General features: G+C 57.7%; 10 protein-coding genes and 1 non-coding gene across 11 annotated transcripts; 6 read left to right on the top strand and 5 right to left on the bottom strand.

The window, feature by feature from the left end:
• Window positions 1-1846: 1846 nt before the first annotated feature.
• Window positions 1847-1939, bottom strand: VDBG_15147. The gene has a single exon. It is a non-coding gene; the product is annotated as a tRNA-Ala (tRNA).
• Window positions 1940-3874: 1935 nt separating this feature from the next.
• VDBG_07177 (lysophospholipase) lies at window positions 3875-5882 on the top strand (the record flags this gene model as incomplete). The annotated part of the gene is made up of 3 exons (XM_003002560.1): window positions 3875-4040; window positions 4112-4285; window positions 4399-5882. 3 exons carry the CDS (start codon window positions 3875-3877, stop codon window positions 5880-5882), a joined length of 1824 nt encoding a protein of 607 aa, XP_003002606.1.
• Window positions 5883-6384: 502 nt separating this feature from the next.
• VDBG_07178 (conserved hypothetical protein) lies at window positions 6385-8361 on the bottom strand (the record flags this gene model as incomplete). Its single annotated transcript, XM_003002561.1, has 3 exons — window positions 6385-6979; window positions 7036-7637; window positions 7720-8361. 3 exons carry the CDS (start codon window positions 8359-8361, stop codon window positions 6385-6387), a joined length of 1839 nt encoding a protein of 612 aa, XP_003002607.1.
• A 564-nt stretch (window positions 8362-8925) lies between these two features.
• Window positions 8926-10810, bottom strand: VDBG_07179 (predicted protein; the record flags this gene model as incomplete). Its single annotated transcript, XM_003002562.1, has 3 exons — window positions 8926-9430; window positions 10016-10304; window positions 10597-10810. 3 exons carry the CDS (start codon window positions 10808-10810, stop codon window positions 8926-8928), a joined length of 1008 nt encoding a protein of 335 aa, XP_003002608.1.
• Window positions 10811-12167: 1357 nt separating this feature from the next.
• Window positions 12168-12597, bottom strand: VDBG_07180 (conserved hypothetical protein; the record flags this gene model as incomplete). The annotated part of the gene is made up of 2 exons (XM_003002563.1): window positions 12168-12266; window positions 12331-12597. The coding sequence occupies 2 exons, from the start codon at window positions 12595-12597 to the stop codon at window positions 12168-12170; spliced, it is 366 nt and encodes a 121-aa protein (XP_003002609.1).
• A 562-nt stretch (window positions 12598-13159) lies between these two features.
• On the top strand, window positions 13160-13675 carry VDBG_07181 (phospho-2-dehydro-3-deoxyheptonate aldolase; the record flags this gene model as incomplete). The annotated part of the gene is made up of 1 exon (XM_003002564.1): window positions 13160-13675. The coding sequence occupies one exon, from the start codon at window positions 13160-13162 to the stop codon at window positions 13673-13675; it is 516 nt and encodes a 171-aa protein (XP_003002610.1).
• Window positions 13676-14319: 644 nt separating this feature from the next.
• VDBG_07182 (phospho-2-dehydro-3-deoxyheptonate aldolase) lies at window positions 14320-14631 on the top strand (the record flags this gene model as incomplete). Its single annotated transcript, XM_003002565.1, has 1 exon — window positions 14320-14631. One exon carries the CDS (start codon window positions 14320-14322, stop codon window positions 14629-14631), a length of 312 nt encoding a protein of 103 aa, XP_003002611.1.
• Window positions 14632-15395: 764 nt separating this feature from the next.
• Window positions 15396-17280, top strand: VDBG_07183 (acetamidase; the record flags this gene model as incomplete). The annotated part of the gene is made up of 3 exons (XM_003002566.1): window positions 15396-15507; window positions 15579-16962; window positions 17020-17280. The coding sequence occupies 3 exons, from the start codon at window positions 15470-15472 to the stop codon at window positions 17278-17280; spliced, it is 1683 nt and encodes a 560-aa protein (XP_003002612.1).
• Window positions 17281-17705: 425 nt separating this feature from the next.
• Window positions 17706-18572, top strand: VDBG_07184 (conserved hypothetical protein; the record flags this gene model as incomplete). Its single annotated transcript, XM_003002567.1, has 3 exons — window positions 17706-17741; window positions 17804-18050; window positions 18127-18572. 3 exons carry the CDS (start codon window positions 17706-17708, stop codon window positions 18570-18572), a joined length of 729 nt encoding a protein of 242 aa, XP_003002613.1.
• Window positions 18573-19198: 626 nt separating this feature from the next.
• On the top strand, window positions 19199-20303 carry VDBG_07185 (conserved hypothetical protein; the record flags this gene model as incomplete). The annotated part of the gene is made up of 3 exons (XM_003002568.1): window positions 19199-19231; window positions 19289-19801; window positions 19863-20303. The coding sequence occupies 3 exons, from the start codon at window positions 19199-19201 to the stop codon at window positions 20301-20303; spliced, it is 987 nt and encodes a 328-aa protein (XP_003002614.1).
• Window positions 20304-21216: 913 nt separating this feature from the next.
• Window positions 21217-21855, bottom strand: VDBG_07186 (mRNA 3'-end-processing protein YTH1; the record flags this gene model as incomplete). Its single annotated transcript, XM_003002569.1, has 1 exon — window positions 21217-21855. The coding sequence occupies one exon, from the start codon at window positions 21853-21855 to the stop codon at window positions 21217-21219; it is 639 nt and encodes a 212-aa protein (XP_003002615.1).
• Window positions 21856-25142: the final 3287 nt, after the last annotated feature.

The following is a 25142-nucleotide window of genomic DNA, read 5'->3' on the forward strand; positions in this document are numbered from 1 at the left end:
GTGCCTTTGTCTCCTTGGTCTCCTTGGCCGCAGCAGTCGCCGCCGTCTTGGTCGTCGGCCTCGCCGCTTTGGGCACAGGCGGTTTGCGAACAGGCCTGCCGCGCAGACCGGGTGTTTTCTTGCCCTCGTCCGGATTGACATTCTCTTTCTCGGGCTCTTCGAATGTGACCTTCTTCCTGACGACCGGCTTCGCAGCCGTCACTGTGGCAGCACGTGTGCGTGTCGTCCTCTTGGGCGGCTCGGACGCAGCCGGGGCATCTTCTTGTGTCGCAAGCCTTCTCGGCCGGCCGGGCCCGCGGGTTGCCTTGAGGGCCGTCTCTTTGGTAGGCTCCGGTTTGGGCACGTCAGCGGCGGCCTTGCGTGCGGCAGCCCTGGCACGCGTTGCCCGTCCAGGGGCACTTGATGATGTCGCTTCTTCTTCGCCAGGCTCTTCGGCAGCCTTTTTGGGACGACCACGGGCCCTGGTGGCGCGTGCTGGGGCTTCTGTCGAAGACGTCTCGTTGTGGTCTTCTTCGTCCTCGTCAGAGCGGGTTTTCCTCTTGGACGACGCTGTTGCTCTTGTGGCGGCGGGCGCTGCCTTGGCTTTGGCAGCGGCGGTCATAATCTTGGTCGTCTTGGGCCCAGCATCGCTAGCTTTTGCGGCGGCGCGGGCGCGTGTCATCCGCTTGGGTGGTGATTGGGGGTCCATGCTGCCTCGAGTTGGCGGGGAGTACTCGGGGTGGGTTGGGATGGTTTCTTGGGGGGGAGGGGGTATAGATGTCGGGGTTTGCTGATGGGTTAGTAACTAGTGATTGGGGTTATCCGAAGGTGGTCGAGTGTGTCTTTTTACATGGTGATGTGGTTCAGCAGGTTGGGAGCCAGGAGCAGGCCTCCAGAGAGCAGCTTGGGGTTTTTGTTGATAGTGTGGTCAGCGTGTTTCCTGTTGCCGGGTCAACATAGATGGGTCCACCAGAGCTCCGCGTGACCAATGGGGGCCAAAACACCAGGGCACCCCGCTTGGACTTCGGATCCTGGCCGTCAACAGATGCCAACCCCGCTGGCAGCTGTCGGCTCATTTCTCTCTTTCAATGCTGATGGTGAGGTGAAGATTGAGGTAGTGAAAGATATATGTAGATGGTAAACAAAATAGCAGGTTTGAAATCTCATTTTCTTGACACAGTCCGTCCACATTCACATGTCTTTGCATACGGAGAGATTATCAAGTACAACATGCTGCTGGTGTATGACAACAGCCATGGATCCGACTGCCTGCGACTGTCGTATGGGGGGATGTTCGATTCGTATCGTGTCTGCCCAGGCCAGCTTTCCTTCTGGCTGGCCTTTTTTTTTTTTGGACCGCAAACAGCTGCTTACCATTTGAGCATTGAAACGTGAAGCAGGTTAGGATGGACGTTCTTGGCCTGGTGTCGGAGCGATCGTCAACAGTCGAGCCATGATTGTCATATCAAAATCAATAGTTCCCATAAACAATGCTTTTGAAATGCCGGTGGATGGCAGTAATTACCATGCTGTCAATGAAATTCGCAAAGACTATTGAAGGACCAGTGATTCGGCTCGGACGAATACAAGATGCATTGTTCTATCTTGAACCACGCATCACTTCACACTCGTCGTCACAAGGTGCACAGAGACACTATTGTCGACCATCCATATTCATCACGACATCGCCATCAGCAGCGGATCTCCCATTTCACTGGGTAAAGTGACGAATGCTTGAGAGGTTGTGACAGAGATAGGTCACCCACTCAGCACCGCTCTAGCCAAAGGGCAGCCAAAAAGACGAGGCACACCAAGAACACGCACTGGTCGTGATCCGGAGCATAGAGGCGCAAATCGCAAAAAGAAGTGGACACGCCGGGAATTGAACCCGGGACCTTCAGCAGTTTAGTATTGATCAGATCAATGCTAAGCAGATGTCATACCCCTAGACCACACGCCCGTTTGTTGTTGAAGAATACAGTCTTCCTTTGGATCATATTCTCCAAAACAAACTTCTATTTCGATCAAATTGCGCTAGACTTTGAGTGGGCTTAATGTCACGGCTTCTTGCGTCCAACACTCATGACGCCCATGAAGACCACCCGCCGTCGAGGAATGCCACGAGAAACCCAGTTTCAAACCTCAGAGCCGCGGATGAATGGGGCTCCGTGATTCGCACACGGCCAACTAATTACATGCTCTCTAAACAGAGGCGTGCCAATTGCCCATCACATGTCGCAATGGCGCCAGAAAAGGCGACCCAAGCAAAGCAACAAGGAATTCGGACTACAGACACCGATTGCCTCCCAGTCGCGTGGAGTCACGCGATCTCTCGAACGATCAAGCCAATGAATGATGGGACACCCTCCCAGCGAGATTCGCGAGGGCCTCACGACGCGAACTCCTCGATAATGCGGCCGCGAAACCCGAAGGACGCACACACGACCGCCAGCATACGCGTCCCTGTCTCTCCCACCCCCTGTCTTCTCCTTCGCGCTCGGGACTTTTTAACGCCCCGTTCCCCTGCAAACCGCCATTTCGTCAGGCAGAATGTCAGCGACAGGGCTGATTTCGGCGGCCGTGCGTGACATGAAGACCGACGGGGAAACCCTTCGAGCCAAGACGGCAGCTTCGTGCCAGAGAGGCGGCGCGCCCTGTGAAGATGGATCTAGGGCGAGACAGAGTTTGGTGCCAGCTTCTTTCTTCTCTGCCCACCCTTCCTGCTAGGGGAATGGATGCCCTATTTGCTCATTGCCCAGCGCTTTCGCAGGATGGGAGACGGCTCTCGACAGCTCTCGCCTGCTCACTCACAGTTGGATGCTCTGGTGCTACGCCACGATGTTTTCGTCACCGAGTCTTCGTTAGTCCTTGATGGTCCGTCCAAACACGTCGCCGTGTTGGCCCCTCCTCGTCTTGGCCAATGCTGTTGGCTGTTGCATGAAGTCCAAGTCCAACCCACAAGCACCGCCATTGCACTACAGCGTTTAGCACCGAATCATCGTCATCGGTGCTCATTGTACAACACATTTCCGCGTATTGGCAATGTACCGCTTGCCTGTTGCGGCAACACTTTTCTTCACTTTCATGTACGACAAGGGCGATTCTTTCACTCCACCCGCCACAGCGCCCAAAGCAGGACGTACTGGCAGCCTCAGCCCACCAGCTAGCCCCTTGCAAACTCACAGCATGCGCAGAGGGCCGTTGACCGTCTGACTGAGCTGTCAAAATAGCACCACAGATGGATTGCTGATAGGCGGTACTGCGTCAGCTCCTTCAGAGCGTACAACATCCGTCTCACACTGATCCGTCGTCTCACGTCTCACCGCAGCATGAGCAGAACCCTGTCGCAATCATGCACATCGCATTCGTTCCGATCCGGTGTTTTTCGTACAAGCCGCTCGCTCTTCTCGCATTTCAGGCCCCCCCCCCTAGTCCCGTTTCCTGGGCACCCTCCCCCCACCCTGGCCGAGGATCCCGAACTGAACGCAGCCTGAACGAGCTTAGGCCCGGGTGGCCTCCTCGGGCTGCGTCATACGCGAGACTGCGGCTCCCTCTCTGTGCTTGAGCTGCTGGTGGATCTTCAGGGGATCGCCGTTTGGCGTTGGCCTGTCCGTTCTGCATCTATCAATCTCGATGCCCCAAGAAGGCAAACCTTTAATTCCCTTCCATCGCCGTGTCCTCGCTTCCCTTCGTTTCGCGGAGCTGCTTTTTCACTTCTTCTGGTTCATCCAAGGCGCGTCTCGACACCCACAGCCACGCGCTGTTAGCTTCTCTTCGAGCTGAAGTTTGTCGTTCAGCTGCCGCTCAGTGTTTATCGTTCTCTTTCTCTCTCGTCCTTCCTACAAGCCCTTTCATAACATTGGCACCCAATTGATAACCCAAACTTTTGCTGGATATGGCCAAACTCTCGCACTCGTTGTTATGGCTCGCCGCCTCCATCGCCCATCCCGCAGCGGCGCTCCCCGGCGATGTGAGCGCTGTGGACGCGGTCGCGGCTAAGCGCTCAGAAGGCTTGTCTGTTCTGTCCGTCGACATTCGCGCACTCCCCGATTCGCCGAGCGGTCATTATGAGCCCAAGGTCGTCGACTGCCCTCGACCCGGCCCTCGATCCGTCTGGCCGACCGCCTCTCAGACCGAGAGGCCGAGTGGCTTCCCCGTCGCCGGAACAACACCATTGACCCCATGCGCGAGCTCCTCACCCGCGCCAACATCCCCGACTTTGACGCAGGCGCCTACATTGATCGCGTGCGTGACAACGCCACGGCGCTGCCCAACATCGCCATTGCCGTGTCTGGCGGCGGCTACCGTGCTCTCATGAACGGGAGCCGGCTTCCCTTCGCTGCGATTCTCGTACCCTGCGCATCCGACACGGTACCGGCGCCATCGCCGCCTGCTTCAATCCGCCACCTTACTTGACAGCTCTCCGGCGGAGGGCTGGCTCGTCGGCTCCATCTTCGCCAACAACTTCTCCACCGTCCCTGATCTACAACCAAGGGTCCGATGGCTCCTCCGTCTGGCGCTTCGACCGTTCCCATCTTCCGTGGGCCCGAGGAAGTCCGGCATCTCCCATCCTCAACACCGGCCGACTACTGGTCGACCGTCGTCGGCGGATGTCGCCCGCAAGGGTGCTGGCTGGGACACCATCAATCACCGACTTTTGGGGCCGCGCACTCTCCTATCAGCTCATCAACCCCCCGGACGGCGGGCCGGCCTACACCTTCTCCTCCATTGCCGACACGGGAGCAGTTCGAAGAACGCCGGACACCGCCGTTCCCCATCCTGGGTCGCGGACGGCCGTGCGCCCGGTGAGCGCATCATCTCCCTCAATGCCACCCGTCTACGAGTTCAACCCCTTTGAGCTCGGCAGCTTTGACCCCACGACCTACGGCTTTGCGCCGCTGCGCTACCTGGCCTCCAACTTCTCCAACGGTGAAATCGCCCGCGATGGCGAGTGCGTCCGCGGTTTCGACCAGCTGGGCTTCGTCATGGGCACCTCGTCCTCTCTCTTCAACGCCTTTATCCTGCAAAATGTTACCGGTGTCGCCGAGAGTGCGGACATTCCCAAGTTCCTCATCGAGTCCGTGACCAACGTTCTCGATCGCCTCGACGCCGACGAAAACGACATTGCCCAGTACGCGCCCAACCCGTTCTTCGGCTGGAACCCGACCAACGACTCGGCCAACCACGAGTCCGACCAGCTGTCCCTCGTCGACGGCGGAATGGACCTTCAGAACATCCCGCTGCACCCCCTGATCCAGCCCTTCCGCGCCGTCGACGTCATCTTCGCCGTCGACTCCTCGGCCGACACGACTTTCAACTGGCCCAACGGCACCGCCCTCCGCGCGACCTATGACCGCGCCGGCACCGCCATCGGCAACGGCACCCTCTTCCCGCCCGTGCCGGATGCCGAGACGTTCGTCAACCAGCGTCTCAACCAGCGCCCCACCTTCTTCGGATGCGACGCGAACAACTTTACCCTCGAGGACGGTCAGTCCTTGCCGCCGCTCATCGTCTACGTCCCCAACGCGCCCTACACCGCTCACAGCAACGTCTCGACCTTCAACCCGTCCTACCCGACCGCCCAGCGCGACGCCATCATCCGCAACGGCTTCAACGCCGCCACGCAGGGCAATGCTACGGTCGACAGCGAGTGGCCCGTTTGTGTTGCCTGCGCCGTCCTCAGCAGGAGCCTGCACCGCGGCAACGAGACTGTGCCAGAAGCGTGCACGCGCTGTTTCGAGCGGTACTGCTGGGACGGATCGACCGATTCGGCGAGCGTCAGCTCCTTCGAGCCAGGCTTCATTATCGGGTCCGATGAAAAGGAGGATGCTGCTGGCATTGTGCGCGCAAGCTTCTGGGGCGTGGGTGTGAGCTTGGCTGTTGCGGCGCTGGTGATGTGGTAATCGAGGTGAGCTGCTATGATTAGTGACAGACAAGATACCTGTATGTGGACGCATCATGCTTGGTGCTGGAGAGGTTGAAGGAGTAAAATGGGACGATTGTGACGACTGTGTCTTCGCTGGATGGGCCGTGATTAAGCCTGCAGAGAATACGTGTTAATAGATAGCTTGCATGTCAGTTTCTTGTTGTAGAATGAGATGAGCAGAGTGGGTTGTTATTCCTCAGTAAGAGCAACAGGTTGGTATATCCCCTACAAAAACCCACCGACATTCGCCCGAGGCCTGCGCCATGCCCTTCTTCCTCCTTGATGCGAACGAATACCGTGCTCCTTCGCCGTTTGTCCTTCCGTCGTTTCACCCTGTCGTAAGCATACCTCATCGTCTAGAAATCAAAACGTCGTGGTCATGTCGTCAAAATTCGCATTGCGGCCCAAGCGTGAGTCGTGAAGGGGAGTAGTCGTCCAAAGCATCCCTGTGAATCATCTGTACGAAGACTAATGATCTCTCATCGGATTGGACGATATGGGCCGTCGATTCTCATTTCTTTCACAGCTTCGGGCATCTGCCGCAACCACTCGGTCCAGCTGTCAACGTCGATGGGCTCATCACCCACGCGAACGGACAGTACAAGTTGTTGACCTTCTGGCGCAAAAGGCAAGCTGTTGCGCTGCGGGCTGATGTTCATAGGCGCAACAAGGATTGATGCGAGTCTCGGATTGCCCGCAATCTGAATGTGGAGAGGCGAAGGTGATGTCGTGACCAGGTCCCTGTCGCCGTTTCTGTCCTGAATGAACGTCGGATAGCTAGACACAAGCTTGGAGTGCAATTCGGCAGCTGTAAGCGGGTTCGGTACACGATGTGATGCTCGTGTCTTGAGTTGCTCCACCAATAATTTGGTGAAAGAGCACCGCTCAAGCTCATTGAAATGCTCCTCTGAGACGGCCGCAGCGATTAGTTCAAGAACACCCTGCTGGCGCACCATCTTAGAAGACGGATAGTATGCAGCATCCATGAGAATAAGCGTGTCACCGCAGGCTTCTTCCAAGACCTGCTGTATTCCACTCCAGCGGAGTGTCTCTGCCTTCTCCCTGTCCCTCGAGCTATCTGGTATCAGCACAAGGTTGAATTCCAGCTGAATGTGCAGACTAGATCTCACCTGGCGAGAACCATTTCGCGGTTGTCATCAAGGTACGAATGTCCGTTGTAGTAGACGATTTTGAGGACATCACGCTGGTCGCGCTCCTCTGAAAAATCAGTAATCTTCCGCGATAGCCACCTCCAAGGGCTTTTGCAGCTCTCTGAAGTGGACGGAATAGCCTGGATTTGAAACGTATATCGATAGTACTGATCGAAGACGTCGGCTAGTTCATTGACAGCCGAGCTAACATGGGGGTCGTGGTCGCCAGCCCAATGAAGCAACAATACTTGAGCACCTGCATAGCGACTGCGGTGAGGGTTGGACAAGATACGAGCAACATTTGTCTGCAAGTCGGTCTTGACTTCGATGCCTGTCAGACCTCCCGGCTTGTCGAGCCTGGGGCCGGATGGCAAGGGCGTTCGGATGCGCGACTCGCCCAATCGACCAGAGGGAGAGTCAATATCCATCTCTTGGTCGCCATACATTGACTTCAGGCTCTGGTCTTGAGGGCTCAATGGCCTCTGGCCGCCGGTGTGGCTCTTACCCTGCATGCCGGGCAGCGAGTTCTTGAACTTTTCGACTGCGTCTTCCCAACTCATATTGTGATGACTGGGATGACACTTATCGTCATAAACAGTATCAGCAACAGTCGGCCGGCGCACGGGCAATGGATTATGTGAGGCCCTGTAGCCTCAGACTTACAGCAACGCGCCTGCGACGACAGTCGAGACAGGCGCCGAGTTTTCGAATGAGAGCAGCTTTCTCTCTCTGTTGGAAAGACAAAGGGCCGGTTCGCCTCCCGCTCGCGCGAATCCGGTTAGACATGTCGGCTCCATCCTTAATGTGGAAGATGGAGGTAAGGTTAGGAGAGGTGTCGGCACTGTACGATGTGTTGTTTGTCTCTGTTGACATCTCGGTGCCAGCAGATGCCATGGTGGCCGTGGTGGCCGTAGTGGACACGGACGAATTGGTGTCCTTCCTCATCGGCGGTGAGGCCGGATTGGGGTTCAACGTCTGGTGGTTGGGTGAGGTGACTGAAGGGAGCTGCTGCTGCGGTTGCTGTTGTTGCTGTTGCGGTTGTTGCTGCTGCTGCTGCTGCTGCTGCTGTTGAAGCTGTTGCTCTTGTTGGAGCTGCTCTTGCTGGAGCTGGTGTTGCTGCTGCTGCAGTTGAGGATCCATGTCGACCATGGCATGGTCTTCTTCCTGTGGTTGCGGCATCTGCTCACTTGACTGCTGGGGGCTGGGTGAGTGTTGTTGTTGGTACGGCACGGAGGTTGCGCGGGCGGGCTCGTCCGAGGGGCTTGTCTTGGGGGGTGCCTCGAGCAGGCTGGGAGCCGGATGCATGTTGATCAGAATAAGACACGAGGGCCCATGATCGAATGAACGTGAAAATGTGAGTGATAAAGTGCCGCGCGGGCGGTACAAGTATCGATGGGGCGGGTAACGATAGGGTGTGTTGTGCTTTGTTTTTAACCTTTGCGCCCCACCGAGCTTCACCGACCGCGGAGATGGACCTGAGGCGTGGATGTAGACGTGAACGGCGAGGGGAAGCGACCTTGGAAGGCGGAACTAGAAAACGGAGAGGGGCAGGAGGGGGGAACGCGACTCGCGTATGACCAAGTGGGCGTATGCGCGTAGGCTCGAGCTCTGTACACTCGACACTGGCGAGTACTGCAGGTGGCTGTGAGGGATGCTTGTCGAGATTCGAGGTGCGCGAGTTTTGTCTCCTTCGTAGACGTGAGACGGGGAATTCCAGGTGAGAGGCGAAGGTGAAAGGTGAGAGGTGATGGCCGGGTTAAGGCTTCAAACCGGCCGGAGAGAAATGGACCTGACGTGCGTCTGCCTGCTTGGGAAGGAGGGGACGTTGCAGTAAACCAACGATTGGGCTTGCAATTGCTATTGTTATTGCTATTGCACACTCGAACTTGACTTGAGTGACTTGCGCACCCGCACCCGCACCTGCACTCGCATCGCACCGCACCTTCCCTTGCTTCCTTCCCTACTGCACCTCACCTCACCCACAAGCACGCAGCGGCGGCCGACCGAGGCCAGACGGGACGAATGGAGGGCAGGCGCCATTGACCGACAGCCGCGAACCCTGGCGATGGGCAGGTGCGTGCTAGGGTGTGCGGGTGGGGGAGAGAGGGGACGTGCTCCAGCCATCTGGCTCGTGCATGCGCACCGAGGGGTACGACACCGAACACAGCACTTGGTCATGGCAGGGGCCCACCGAGGACCGGAGGGTAGCAGCAGAGGACAACTGGTCTTGCCGAATCTCTGTACGCCCTCGTGAGTTCCACGGCCTTCGGGTGCTGTGCCTACTTTCTTCCTGCCTTGCCTGTGACTGTCTGATATTGCACCTGGATCGCGGGCTTCTTCTCCCTTTCTCACGCCATTGTCGTTGAATCTGCTCCTTGGGCTTGGTATAGAAGAGCCGACGGATCGCAAGGCGGGCGTTCGAGACTCGGCCGGATCGCCCTGATGGTTGCACACAACAATCGTTTCACGGCGCGCTTGTCCCGGCTCGAAGAATTAAATGCAATTTACAAGCAGGGCAAGTGCAGGGGCGGCGCGGGATGACATCGGCAACAATGGCGGAGAGGACCCGTCCTACAAGGCACCCCGCGATGCACCTTGGCCACACACACACACACACACACATACATACATACACGTACGGCGGCTTGGAATAAGATCTTATCTCGAACACAACATTGACCTGGCTTCGCCGACAGCTCGCCGCCCGTTGATCGGAGAAGATTCCCGGCAAGGACTCAACGGTCCGATGTCTCTTTTCTGATGGATGCGCCATGGTGGAAGCAGACCACGTCGCAAGCCTCCGTGCAGGGCTTCGCATCTCGACAAGGCGAAGAACCTGGCAACCCGACGTCACTGCCTGGCCATACAGCCAAGCCCCTAGGAGCGAGTCTTCAGAGCGATTTCGCGATCCTGTCAAGTTGGGCAGCTTCGCTTCCCAGAGGCACCGATTACAACATACCCTCGGTCAACTCGGGAAGTCCAGCCAGACACCATCCACTCATGACCACCAGGCTCCAATCTACTAGCCCAGACTGGTAGCCGGCCGTAGTCTCCCCGCGTTGGCTGAGCATGTCTCACGCCAGCAGCAGACGGCAAGCCTGACAGTGTCGAGAGAAACGCGGCGCCCACTTGTAGGCCGATCATCGACCACGACGGGCGGCCAAGCTTGTGGTGTCGATGGCCACCAGGACCGAGGCTTTTCTGCACCTCTTGGAGCGCGATATTAAAACATGCGACAAGTTGGCAATCTACATCAATAGTAATGCGCCGGCTCATGGCGGGCAATGTCGATTGCGTGGACCGCTCTCGACGAATAAGTCATTCGCGACACCATTTCCAGGCAACACAAAGTTTCTAACGGGTCTGACCATCTGTTAGGCATGTGCCCAGTTTGATGCATGACGGGATGACCCAAACGGTTTTACCAGCCACCCACGTCGTTTCTCGAAGACCGAATCCCGCACTTTAGACTACCTGACCTGACCAGGTACCCCGTCCGGTCGGGTTGTTACCCATGTGCACACCAGGGCCATCACCCACCCGCTTCCTGGTGGGCATAACTTAGCACCCTGTCAAAAGCTTCACCACAAGTGGCCGCTCGGTGTCCTAGGTTCAGTGCCTGGTCTCCAAACCTGGACTGTCTGGCTCTTTCTTCTGCCGACTCATCGCTCCAGCTTCCATGATGCCGAGCTTGGCCCACGACACCCCTGCTTTCAACACCCGCTGACTGAATGCTCGGCCTCCTCATTGGCATGTCGTGCCGGAAGCGTCGCCGGATAATCTACCTCATCCCCCCACCCAAGTGAACCAGCGCAATGTGCCTCTGTACAAAATCCCTCTCTCGGTCCAGATCTTCCTCTGCCACCACCACCACCACCGTCAGGGAACAGCCGTGGTTGTGGCGGGCATATGCACGACAGACCTGCGCCTACCGGTTTCCTCGTTGGGCGGATGGCCGGATCGGATGGAGCGCACACCGGGTGACACAGGCCACCTCACATACCAGGTCACGGGTGCCTACTGCTTTGTACTTTGTAATTTCAAGGTGTGAGGCCCAATGTCAGCACATACGACTCTTAATGGTCATCGCACCACCTGCAGCCTGACCGAGCCACGCCATGACTGGCTGTCTCGTCTCACCGAGGTCTGATGTCGTGGCGACCGCAAGCGCCCCCGTCACAACCAGCTCCCATTATCCGGCGCAGCGGGGTCTTGTTCCGTCGCTCGCATCACCCACCTCACTCATTCCTTCAACGGCTTCAGTCGGCGTCTTCGGTCACGCCTGATACGGCAAGGCGTGGCCGCCACAACCCCATCCCCTCATTACCTCTCTTCCGCATCATTTTATTGTGCGCAGGCTGTTGAAATGTGGTTCTGCGGGTTATTTCTTGATTGGTCCTAGGAGCTTGAGGGGTGTGTTGTTTGTGCATCGTGATCACACATTCGGAGAAATGTAGACCGAGCCTGCAATCTGGCACTGGGCTACGACACTGACCCGCGTGGTCCTAAATCGCCATTCTTGCCTTGAGAACAAGTGATTATCGTTGGGCTATCCATGCTCCGCAAGTCTGAATGACTCGTCACTTTACCACGCCGTGCCTTCTGTCCTCCAACAACATGAGACCTTCTTCTGACGTGGGAGCTGCGCATTGCCCTCCCTCTTGATCACTTCAGCCCAACGCTGGACGCCGCACTTTGTTGGGCAGCTGCAGCCCATGAGGCAAAGCGTCATGCCTCTCGAAGGGCGATAGCCGAACAGGCGATTGCCACGAAGCCAGACTCAATGCCACAAGAAGAGTCCTCAGACCAGCAATGCGACACACATGCTGTGAGGACTATCAAGGTTCGGCAACACAACGGCAATCGATCATCAGGGCGGCAGCGGACTTGGTGCACCGGTCTCGAGCGTAGAATATTACTATTCCGCAGTGGGCAGGGCACTATCGCCCGTGCTATGGTCGTATCATGTCTATCGTAAGGAATGATTGAGCTGGACACCGTGTCAGCAATTGATGCCTCCGCGCATTGATATACCCACCAAGATCCATCCTCGTAGCGCTTGTCACGCCCCTCAACGCCCCTTCCAATGCAATGGCACCCAAGTGTTTCGTTCAAACGCTGACAAACGCACGCATAGCCTTGACGGCGTCCCCCTCGTTCGCCTTCAGCAGCTCCGTCGCCCTAGGCTTCGTGACCTCGAGCTCCTCAACCTGTGATTCGGCTGGTCAGCATACCTGACTGGCAAAGCTCGTCTGAATTGACGCGTGTCCTTACCAGCAACGCCACATCGGCAGCCTCGACCTTGACGTTCTTAACGGGCTCGCCGGTCTTCTTCTGATCGCCGCCGAGGCTACCAATAGCTTTCTTGGCAGCCTCTGCGTCTACATCGTTCCCTCGCGCGTCATCACCACCCTCGAGGGAGGCGAGAGCTGAAGCGGCCTTGCGGTCTTCGGCGGACTTGGCCTGGTTGGCGGGGATTTCGTCCTCAACGTCGCCAGTCGTGGCGCCCTCAACAATGGTAGGAGGTTGTTTCTCGGACATTTCGCAGGAACAGTCGTTTGGCGGGCGTCGGTTTGTATATTATGCGACCTTGAAATCAGGGTTGAGCGGTCGAGAATTCTTCAGCAGTGACGTGGGCGTTCTTGGTGGTAGGCGAGCTTTCGATGCGGTCACTGGTCACTGGAAGGAAGCTGTAAGATTTCTGTGGTGGGGTCGTGGTGTCAACTGGAGCAAAGGGAGACCGTGCGCTAGGGAGATACTTGGCGTGCCGGTTGCGCCACGCGTTGCACACAAGTACCCGTGTAACTGCAGCCTCCGAAAGCTCTGGTTGGCCTAGCGCGCATGCACCTGTGTTGCACACAATGAGATTTGGTTTGCCCAGAAGGGACCTTCATTGAGGACCATATTTGGCCATTACTCTCGTCAGGTATCCCAGGTCATTTCAGACATTACGAGTGACTCATTAAACCCAAAGGTTGGAGATACTGAGCAACGTTCCAGCATCACAACGCTCTCTCTCTTTCTCTTTCACGTTGTCATCATCGAATTGGAAATTCTTGTGATACCAGCATCTGAGTCACAACGAGCCACGGTTACCATCATCATGGCAACTCCTGCGCCAGAGTGGACGCCCGGTTCTTGGCGTTCCAAGCCCATCAAACAGGCGCCGGCGTACCCAGATGCGAAGCTTTTGCAAAAGTCCGTTGACGAACTGTCGAGGTTGCCTCCCATTGTCCACCCCAAGGAAATTGTCGCCCTCAAACAGCATCTTCGTGATGTGGCCAAGGGCGAGGCATTCCTGCTCCAGGGCGGAGACTGCGCTGAACTCTTCTCGTACTGCGAGCAGAATGCCATCGAGTCTAAGATTAAGCTCTTGCTGCAGATGAGTCTGGTCCTCGTTTGGGGTGCTGACAAGAAGGTCGTTCGAATCGGCCGCATGGCAGGCCAGTATGCGAAGCCCAGGTCAAGCCCGACCGAGGTTGTGGACGGAGTCGAGATGCCTTCTTTCAGAGGAGACATATTAAACGGATTCCACGTTGATGAGAGAGAGATTGATCCTCAAAGGCTTGTCAAGCAAGTTTCTCCCCACATCCAAGATGAGGGCGATCAACTCGACTAACCAACCTCCCTCAGGGCCTACCATCACTCCTCAGCTACACTCAACTACATTCGAGCATCGCTTAATGCTGGAATGCTGATCTCATAGGCCCCTCGACTGGGGCCTGGTCATGTCGCGACCCGAGCTGAAGAGAGTATTCCGAGCAGTCCTCCTCCTTGACGACATGCTTCGGTTCCTGCACACGATTGGCGCCGACAAAGAGCGACAAGCTCGACACCGGTCGACCTCCTTTACCAGTCACGAAGGTCTTCTTCTTGAGTATGAACAGCCTTTGACGAGGCTTCTCGAGACTCCCGTTCTTCAGTCGAGGCCCGAACGAACCCCGCGTCCGCCCCCAAGAAAGGAATACTACAACACATCAGCTCACTTTCTGTGGATCGGCGACCGCACGAGACAGATCGACCACGCGCACGTCGAGTTCTTCCGCGGGCATCGCGAATCCCATCGGCATCAAGGTCGGTCCCACGACGCCGGTGGACGACCTCCTCGCCCTCCTCCGTACTCTCAACCCAAGCTGCGAGCCCGGCAAGATCACGCTCATCACCCGCTACGGCGCCGCCAAGGTGCGCTCCCTGCTGCCGGCGCACATCCGCGCCGTCGAGGACAGCGAGTACAAGCAGTGCGTCGTGTGGCAGTGTGATCCCATGCACGGCAACACGCAGTCGACGGGCAGCGGCATCAAGACGCGCAAGTTTGGCGACATTTTCGAGGAGCTGCAGCAGACGCTGCAGATCCACAAGGAGCAGGGCAGCTTCCTCGGAGGCGTGCATCTCGAGCTCACAGGCGATGCCGTCACTGAGTGCCTCGGCGGCAGCGAGAACCTCGACGAGGACGATCTGTCGACCAACTACACGAGCTTCTGCGACCCGCGACTGAACGAGAAGCAGGCGCTGGAGCTGGCTTTCTTGATTGCGGATCACTACCGCAAGGAGAGGCGGCCCTCCGCTACATTGTAAGGAAGGGCGGCCATGTTCATAGGGCGGCCACAATGCACTGTGGAGGACTTGAATCGAAAAGTTTTTGCTTTGTTGCGTTCGCTGCACCGATTGCCGCTGCCTGTGCCCGCTGGTTGGCGGCCCAGCTGCATCCAGATGCAGTGTCCTGGTCGCTCCAATGGGCATCTGGGGCGAGCTGCAAGGTGCGGCTGTTTCCGTGTATCTAAAAAGAAAGGAAAATTGCCAGGCACTCATGACCACGCATGGTTGAACTCAAGCGAGAACGCCAGCGGTGTGTTCCAACCTACATCCAGTAAGAAGAGGCCTCGTGAGTATGGATCGGCGGGCCGGCTCGCGAGTACAAATGTTTGTTCTACATCATCCGTTGAAGAGATGGCTTCTCATTCACCAGGAAGGTGAAAATGGGAAGCAGGATTTGTCTGTCACCAGCCAAGATGACGTTGCTGTGGTGTCGATTCACGAAGGTAAGGAAACCCTCACCGATCTGACCGAAGCTGCCGAGGCTGCCATGTCTTATCGGAAGCACGCAGAGTGGACCTCCGGGGGTGGACCCACGGGTATCAGCGGGCCAGGGCGTGACACGATAGGGGAAGGCGCACGCCCTGTACACTGTGCACCTACCTACCTGGAGGGGCGCGCGCGGGGCCCCGCGAAACCAGCTCCGAACTACCGTGTATCAAGGGACGAACTGCCCAGCTCCAGGTCTCGTACGACCTATCTATCCTTCTTCCTTCATCTACCTCGCCAAGCCCATTGTCGGTGCCACGAGTTTCCAACCTCATTCTTCTGTTTCTAGCACTGCGACCCACACGTAACTTACCCACCTTGACCCTTCGCTATGGTCTTTCCATTTGACCTCCAACACCGCCGAGACTGGTAGGTTTTGACCATGATCACCACCCCCATCGACCCTGCTACATGCATCATCACGACTTACACCCTCACAGTCAATCCAAGCAGTCTCAGCGGTCCCACAGGATTCGTTCCTTGACGACCTACCACGGACCATTTTCTGCACTGGAACGGGAGATTCTGCAGAAGCCAATCCAAGAGCTTGTCCAGGATGTCCAGAAGAGTGCTACCCAGCCCATCGACGTTCTCAAGACGTACGGAAAGGTGGCCTTGAAAGCCCATGAGAGCACCAACTGCTTGACCGAAGTCATGCTGGAGTCTGCCGAGGGTTGGCTCAAGGAAGGATCTATCAACCTCAAGGGTCCCCTCGCTGGTATCCCCGTCTCCCTCAAGGACAGCCTGCATGTCGCTGGGTACGACTCGTGCATCGGCTATTCCATGCACACCAACAAGCCGTCTGTCGAGAATGGCCCCGTCGTGCGTCTGCTGAAGGACGCCGGTGCCGTGCCCTACGTCAAGACCAACCTTCCCATCACGCTCCTCTCCTTCGAATCCACCAATGACGTCTGGGGACGCACCACCAACCCGCACAACAGCAAGTACAGCCCCGGTGGTTCAACAGGCGGTGAGTCTGCTCTCCTTGCTTTTGGCGGCAGGATCGGTATCGGCTCCGATGTTGCGGGGAGCGTCCGGGTCCCTGCCCACTTCTCCGGCTGCTACTCCCTGCGATGTTCCACCGGCCGCTGGCCCAAGATGGGCATCACGACCAGCATGCCCGGCCAGGAGGGCATCCCCAGCGTCTTCAGCCCCATGGCCCGCACCCTGAACGACCTGACCTACTTTACCCGCTCCATCGTTGAGATGAAGCCGTGGAACTACGACTACACCGTCCACCCGATTCCCTGGCGGCACGACGTCGAGAAGGAGTTTCTCGAGAAGAAGAAGCTCCGCGTCGGCATCATGCGCACAGACGGCGTCGTCGACCCCAGCCCGGCATGCCTCCGCGCTGTCGAGATGGTGGAGGACGCCCTCCGCCGTGAGGGCCACGAGATTGTCGAAGTTGACCTGCCCCACCTCCGCGAGATCCTGCGCGTCGCGTCCCTGGCCCTCAACTCGGACGGATGCCTCACCTACAGCTCCTTCCTCCGTCCGGGCGAGTGGGTCGACGCCGGCGCCGCCCAGCTCAGTTACCTCGCCAGCATGTGGCGCCCCACGCGGTACCTCTACTACCTGTGGGCCAAGTACGTGCGGCGTGACGCCCTGTGGGCGGACCTCGTGCGCGACTTTCGCCCGCAGAGCGCGTTCGAGGCGTGGAAGCTCGTGTCGCAGCGGGAGAAGATCCGGCTGGCCTGGTTCGACTGGTGGGAGGCGGCCAAGGTGGACTTTTTGGTGACACCACCAAATGCGACGCCGGCGGTGCCGCACGACGGCATGGGAGAGGCCGTCAGCAGCTGCGGATACACGTTCATGTTCAACCTTGTGAGTTTTCCTTGCTGGATGTGCCCGCTGTGACTGTGTGGCTGACTTTGTGGACAGCTCGATTACTCTGCCGGTGTGGTGCCCGTGACTCACGTTGACAAGAACCTGGATCAGCTACCCAAGGATTTCAAGCTCGGCAGGCTGAACGGCGTGGCAAGGGGAGCGTACAAGCTGTACGATGCGACTGCTATGCATGGACTGCCTGTGGGTGTGCAGGTCGTGGGACGCCGCCTGGAGGAGGAGAAGGTGCTCTCCCTCATGCGGAGGGTAGAGGATGCTCTGGGCGACGACAAGTACGAGCTGCTTGCAATTGACTGAGTAGAGAACATAGTGTAGATTCTGCAGGTCAAGGCAGCGAGACTGGGTCTCGCTCTATCCGGACGATGGAAATCCACCATGTCCGATGTACTGCACGAAATGAACCATGCAAAGCCTATGCCCCAAAACAAGCGACGTAAGCCCCTTGTTTGCTGGCAAATCATTCCACAGAGTGTATCATGTATTGTACGAGTTGCATGCGTGATGGCTGAAGCCTTGTCGTGCATGGTAATGTCCAGGGTCCGAGATCGGCCCTCGTCGCTTGACCCCATCTTTGTCAGTCAACCACTTACACCCGGATCATGACCACAACCTACCTATATAAGACAGCACCGACCAGGCATATCTCTAGTCAAACCAGATAATTCAAGGTCAAGACAATTAACTTCATTCATTTCATCGCTCGCAAGAACCCACATCTCGCCATGGCTGACGAAAAGAAGGACAACTGGTCTACAGAGGTGCGCTCTCCTCTTGCATCGAACCGGCGTCTCTGTCAATCACCAGGCTAACATTCAGCCAGGAGTACCAGCACTCAGCCGCCTTCGTGCCCAAGCTCGCGACCAAGGTAGTGCAATGGCTCGACGTTCAAAAGGACGACGTCATTCTCGACATTGGCTGCGGTGACGGCGTGCTCAACATTGAGTTCGCCAAGGTCCTCTCGCAGGGGCAAGGCGCCGTGCACGGCATCGACGCCTCGCCATCCATGATCTCGGCCGCTGCCAGAGCTGCCGAGGCGGCGCCGGGCGGAGACAGGTGCACGTTCGAGGGTGCGTACATGTTCCATCTCGTGACTTACTTTGCATACGCCGACTGACATGGAGGTGTTTTTTTCTTTACTTCCAGTCGTCGACGCCAACAAGATGAACCTCGACAGGAGCCGGTTCCCCTTCAGGTACACCAAGGCCTTCTCCAATGCGGCGATGCACTGGATCCTCAAGCCGGACACGGCGAGCACATTCTTTGCGCGCGTGCGAGACGTGCTGCCCTCAGGCGCGACGTTTGCTTTCGAGATGGGCGGTCTCGGCAACGTGTCCGAGATGAGGACGGCGCTTGTGCTCGCCGCCGGACGGGTCATTGGCCTCGACAAGGCAAAGGCGGCCGATCCGTGGTTCTTCCCTGACGAGAAGTGGCTGACGAGGACGATGGAGGAGGAAGCGGGGGGGTGGAAGATTGAAAAGGTGGAGAGAGAATGGCGACCGACGACGGCAGGCGAGGGCGGCGTCGAGGGCTGGGTGCGGTTGATGGGCAAGGCCTTTTTTGGATGCCGTCGAGGAGGAGAAGGGGGCTGATGCTGTTGAAGGGGTTGTGAGGGAGGCGAGTGACGTGTTGAAATATGTCAGCCAGGATGGGAGCGGTGGAGAGATGATTTCCTATGTGCGGTTGAGATGCTTGGCCAGGAAAGTGTGAGGCGCTCCCTGAAGGTTCTGAAGACGTTGCTTCATAGTATCTCACGACCCTGATTGTTCAAAGTCGTCGCAGACGCAGTGATGATGCTTCTTTGGAATGTGTGGTCATTGCATAATTAGTTGGTCAACTTGGAGCACGACACGATGAACGATACATGGACAATACAACGAACGAAACTGAATTCTTGCTGTCTGGTGAAGTGTACTGTGAAATTGCCAAGGTGTATGTGTATGTGTCTATGCTCGAGATTCATGTAATGATCGCCATTCTGAGTGAACCATAATGACCAGCTGTGGCCGGCTGTAATGACCCCACCTGTGGCCTGGCAATTCTTTCTCGACACCCGATCTCGAGCGAGTGCTCCAGCGACTCGAAGCTCTTCTCCAACGTCATCTACTGGCCCTCATTCTTCCGCCACAGGTACAGGCATAGGCACCGGTACGACACCAAAACCACCACGACGGACAGCAGCAACGCCTTGAATCGCAGCTTTGCAACGAACTAAAAAATGTCGGCCGACGACCAGCAATTTCTGGACGTCGTAAGTACTTCCCCTTCTTGCAGCCTGTAACCCCCTTTCCATGCTTACCATCCAAAGCTCTCGTCCCTGCCCAACCACATCCGCCGGTACTCCGACGACATTGCCAACCAGATCAATAGCCAGGTCGACAGGGCTGCCGAAGTCGTCCGCGACACTCTATCCTCAGCACAATGGATTCCCGACTCTGTGCGCCCGACGCCAGTGTCTCGTTCCGTACCCATCGAGGTCATCGCTGTGACGCGCTACGAACAAGTTCGGGACTGGATGTCTCGGAACAAGCTCGTCACGGGCGCTGCTGTCGCCGTCTTTGGCGTTGTCGTCTACAAGACGTACAGGAGTAGTAGTCTCTACCGTAAGACGAGGAGAGCCAAGCGTGCGAGGAACGGTGGTCGCCTGGAGGTTGTCGTCATCGCTGGTTCGCCGACCTTGCCTCTGACGAGATCGCTGTCGCTGGACATGGAGAGGAGAGGGTTCATCGTCTTTGTCGTTTGTAATGCCGTTGAAGACGAGTCCATGGTACACAACATGTCGAGGCCGGATATCAAGCCGTTGACGATCGATGCCACCGACGTAAGTCTCGTCCTGCCTCTTTCTCTTGGCCACGGACCACAGAACTGACCTGTTCAAACAGCCCCCAAGTGCCGGCAGCGCTATCGAACGGTTTGCTCAGTACCTCCAGTCACCGCATGCTCCAGCACCCAAGACGAAACCGAATTTCCTCGAGCTCAAGTCCGTCATCCTGATTCCGTCTCTCAACTACCAGACCTCTCCCATCGCCACCATCCCACCCTCCAGCTTTGCCGACCTCTTCAACACCCACCTCCTGCACCCCATCCTCACAATACAGGCCTTTCTTCCCCTTCTCACAGCTCGCCTCAGCCCAGCCGGCGAGAAGTGGCACCCGCCCAAGGTCATGGTCTTCACCCCCTCGATCATCTCGTCCATCAACCCGCCCTTCCACGCGCCGGAGGCGACCGTCTGCTCCGCCCTCTCAGCCTTCACCGAAGTTCTTACTGCGGAGCTCAGGCCTCTCGGTGTCCCCGTCACCCACATGCAGCTGGGCACCTTTTGACTTTGCAGGCTTCACACCAGCCAAGCCATCACACACGTCAGCGTACAAAAAGGGCCCTGATCGAGGGCCCCCGGCATTGACGCCGACGCCGCTGAGACGCTCATGTGGCCCGAGATGCGCGCCACGCCTACGGCCGCAACTTTTGTCACGCAGAGCACGTCGGCATCTCGGCCGGACGCATCCGAGGCCTCAAGGGCAGCTTCGCTGCGACACTGCACATGCGTCTTTGACGTTGTTGATGCTCCATCACCAGCGGCACCGTCCGCGTAGGCCTCGGCGCCGGTGTCTACGGATTTGTCGGACGGTGGGTGCCCCGCGGTATCGTGGCGTTCATGATGGGGCATCGGCGGTGACGAGCTTTCGCGTGCAGACGAGTCATATGACGTTCTCGGGAAGGAAGCGAAATGTGCACCAGGACTTATCGCTGTCCTGAGATGAGAAGAGCAATGTTGCGACGTCATGAGCACGTCGTCCCATGTTTGCTTGCCTTTTACAGACGCACTTGTTAAGGCGTCATAACGCGTGTGCACCACACAACCTGGCATGGGGAAGGAAATCCCGCTCTTGGGGATCTGAACGTACAGATTCTATAATGAAATAGGAAGGATTCTAAACTTGGTATCAATTCGGGCCCTTTCACAGGCCCTTCTCTGTGCCTTATTTCCCACTTCGAACATCCGGGCCGCCGTGGCCAGTCCCCCCTCAAGGAAGAAAACCAAGTGGCTCTCCCCTGCCCTTCCCCTTGGGACCTTATTCCCCCCAGTTCCACGGCCCGGGAAACCGCCTGCCGCGCCCTTCCACTTCCCCCCCGGGTCGCGCCCCCTTGCGGCGGGCCGGAACCACCACCGGCCCTGGCCCCGGGGGCAAGCCTCCTTTTCCCCCCTGTCGGCGGAAGCCCCCCCGTTCCTTTTCGCTAACCCTTTTGCCGGTTCAATGGAGGCCGGCGGCCCTCCTCTTCGAACCTCCTCCCTGACGCTTGAAGCTCCCCCCTTCTTGCGTTGGGCCCTCGGCCCTTGGAGCTTCGGCCGGCTCGAGGTTCTTTCTTCCCACCGCGGGGTGGGGGCCGTCGCGGCAGTTGCGCCCGCGGGGCAGAAGCCGGCGAGGTAGAACAGGCACAACCCGCGGCGGACGTGCTTCTTGGCGCAGGCGGGGCCGAGGGGGCAGAAGCCCATGTCGTAGTGGGGGCAGGGCGGCAGCTTGACTGCGGGTCGATGTGCACGTAGAAGCACTCCTCGCGCTGGAGCAGTAGCCGTTCGCGTGAAAAAGTTGCACTCGGGCATCTTGCGGAGGGTTGTACTCCGTGGAGGAACTCGCAGTGGGCGCCCTTTTTGCAGAGCCCGCGCAGCCAGTGCTTGCACACGAGCGAGGGGCCGCGGCCCGCGTGCGTGTGCGCCGGCTGCCCGCCGGGCGCCGAGTCGGCGGCGAGGGCGTGCTGGTGCGTCGCGCGGAGGAAGGGCGTGAAGTCGAATGTCGCGGCCGGCTCGGTGTGCGAGGCCAGGTCGGGGGCGGCGCGGGACGGCGCCAGCGAGGGGTGTGCTGTCATCGCTGCCATGGTGTGGGCTTCTGGCCCTGGCTGGCCTGCGGTGCTGGTGGCCTGGTGGTCTGGCTGCGAGAGGCAGGTGCGTTGGGGAGAGGTCGGTGTTCAGTGTTCGGAGAAGACGCAGATATCAAGCGTCGCGTGCGCTGCCGAGTTCCTCCTGGAGCGGCGAGACAATATCGTTGACAAGTGGTTATGGTGATTGAATGTCGATGAATGCGCTGCTCTGGTGGCGGGAGACTGGCAAACTGGTGCGTATCGTGATAATTGGCGTTGCGTATGATGGTCTTGTCCATGTTGTGAGCTTTCCGAGCTCGAGTTGAACCAAAAGCTCCGAACGGCTAGCTAAAGCAGATCGGGTTAGTCAGCCAGTGGAGTGGAACCTCGGGGAAGCGGCCACTGGTAGTACTGTATCACGATCGTTTTCACGTTACCAATGTCCATCTTACGGGGGTAAGGCAAGCGACCACCCCCCCCCCCCTTCCCCCTTGTGAGCTGAGGCTCGCTGCGAAGACCATTCCATTGGGAGAGCATATGCTAGCACAGCAAAGCAGCGCATCGCTTGAGGTTGCAGCGATCGGAACATCTCGAACTCCAGGTCGCTCATGTGATATCTTTGCGCTCGATGGCTATCTCGTCTGTAGTTGTCAGCCGATCCATCTTCCGAAGGCTGCCCAGATCCTCATAATTCCCAAATATCTACATCGATATCTTTGACACCCTGTCTGGGATCCTTTCGCCAGACTTGCATGACTCCATCAATCGAATACATGTCTCCCGCTGGGCCGAGGAGTCGCTCATGCTCAGGTAACGGTAAAGCTATGTCACCGACCAACACCCACCGGTCATGCAATTCGATCTCTTCCTATGACGAGATGGTGACCGTAAGCTTGATGATAAAGTGCCGACCTACGTATGAACTGATAGCCTATTACCCACTCCTGGTATGTACGGTCGACACGTGTGGGGGTCTTTCTTCAATTCAGGCTTGCTTGCATGAGTAGCAGTTTACAGGAAGAGAGCGGATCTTTGGCAGAATTGTGACCTAAGACTAAGCCACCCATTCATCTGTCGTGTTACCTCCCGCTTCGACACGTGAGAGTGCGATGGCATATGCGATTCACACATCACATCTCACATCTCGCTGTCCTCACCCAAGGAACCTACATGGTAGCTTGGAGTCGTGCATCGAGGAGCGGGGCCGCTGCTGTGGCACACAACTTAGAATGGCGCCATGTTGATAGAAATGTCAAGATGCGGGCTTGCAACGGCCGACAGCCACAGTGGGCTTCAGGCCTTGCATAGCGCACTTGAACGAACCCGTTATCCGTCTGGTCTGCTCGGGAGCAGGAACTTGGCTGGTCTTGCAGCAGACGGCCGGGGGGCGGCAGGCACCAGGCGGGCTGGCGGGCTGGCTGGCAGGCACATGCTGGGGTGATCCTGCTGCCAAGGCCTGCAGGATGACACGCGCATTCGCATTCTGGTGCTTCCATAATTTTGCCTAGCAGTCGGTTTTGTCCGTGCTTCTTACCACCGCTTCACCTCTGCGAACCACACACACATCATCATCACCATCACTATCCCTACCAAGGTAGGGAGCTCATGATCCCCTAGCCATGTCGACAGGGAGCAGAAAGTGCCTGAGTCGTTGACGGCATCGGACTCGTGGTACATGGCAGCACTGCTTTCTACCAGACAGTGAGGCCATCCACATCATTGGATCTCAAAAGCCCCCTTCAGCAGCCTCGCTGCTCCACCAATCGACGACTCATGACCATCCGCACGCGACACGCCGGCCTCCTCGGCGAGACGCTCCCGTCATGGGCACATGCCGGGCTCAGGTCCTTGGGTCTTTTTGCCAGGACGGAATCACTCCCCTAATTCGGGTTGCGAATGCGCTAAAAGGACTTTGGGACTCTCCGGCCACTGGGGATCTCGGAGCAACCGACAAACCACGTTACATGGGTGCCGCATACCATCAGGGTCCTGCCCTCCTCCAAGCACCCACCCGTCTGTGCCTCTGCCGGAGCCAGCAGGCCATCTACGAGAGGACCTCCCCGTGTGAGTATAGCGTCTCCGCTGCCGAGCTGGATACCTACCTCCCTTCTCGGGCTCTCAGATGCGGCCTTCGTATTGTTCGAAGAGGAAGAGAACGGTGTCTTCGAGACGGTGCCGCCCGGCCCCTCTCTCTGCTCATCTCCCGCGACTCTCCCGTCTTTAATTTATCCCGTGGCACTGCTTCACCAGGAGGCCGGCAGGGAACCACCATCCAAACTTGGGACATTGCTGTTTCCACTCACCCGCTCACCCGCTGAAACGCGACACCCAATGACCTCATTTGGCCAACCCATCGGTTCTTGGGCCCGCATCTGGGTGCAGAGAATGGCCTGCCAGCGTGCCATGCAGCTTTGGGCAGAAGCATCCGTCGCGTCGACCGTCCGTCATTTGATGCAATCTCGCTGCGGTACCAAGAGAAGCCAAGCTGCTGGTTGTCTGATGGCGGCCCATCTCCACACTGGGGGATTTGGGGCAACCTAAAGGGGATAAACCCCAGACACGGTTTGGCGTTGCTGGATCGTCTGGTTCATCCCAGTAATAGTGTCGGCCATTCACCAGGTCTCTCCCCGATGTCACCGAGATCAAGAACACACCATTTTGGGTTGCTGGACGCCAGACTCGCTGCGTACGCACCGAGGTCAAGTCAAATTAGTGGGAGGCTTCGCACCGCTCGCACCGACCTACCCTCGGTACCGGGTACAGCCCTTGAACACAAATCGCACATTCTTGTGTCCCCGGGAGGGCCAGGACGACCCTGGCTACGACTCAAGCTTTGACCATTGTAACCCCAGCCCCAAATTTTGCAGGAAAGGACCTTGTTTTAGGTTTGCCGGTTTTTCAAAGCCCCCCCCCCCTCCTCCCGAGTTTGAGACCTGCTCCCCGCTGCCGTCCCGTCTGGTTGGGCGGCGTTTGCGGGAAGGACTTGTGTTCCTCGGATGACTTTTCTTTTCCAAGCCTTCCACGACGTGGGGCATTTCTTCTAGAACACCAGACTCTCTCCTTTGAGGCAACATCCCGGGAGCCGCAGCTCATTGATGGCCCAAGGCTGCCTTGGAATCCCCTTTCCCTGTCTAGACCAGGGACTCTCCTCTCCTGTGCATGTGGCTCACGAGCGTGCCGCAGAGGCCATCGAACTTGACTAACGCACACCGATCCTAGTTTCACCATGACAACCACGGTGATGCGGACACATCTCATGCCTTCAACCTCGCCGCGCCGTCTCTCGTGCTGGAATATTCCTCGGC

Source organism: Verticillium alfalfae, genomic scaffold, assembly GCF_000150825.1.
Source record: "Verticillium alfalfae VaMs.102 supercont1.9 genomic scaffold, whole genome shotgun sequence".
NCBI classification, from domain to species: Eukaryota; Fungi; Ascomycota; class Sordariomycetes; order Glomerellales; family Plectosphaerellaceae; genus Verticillium; species Verticillium alfalfae.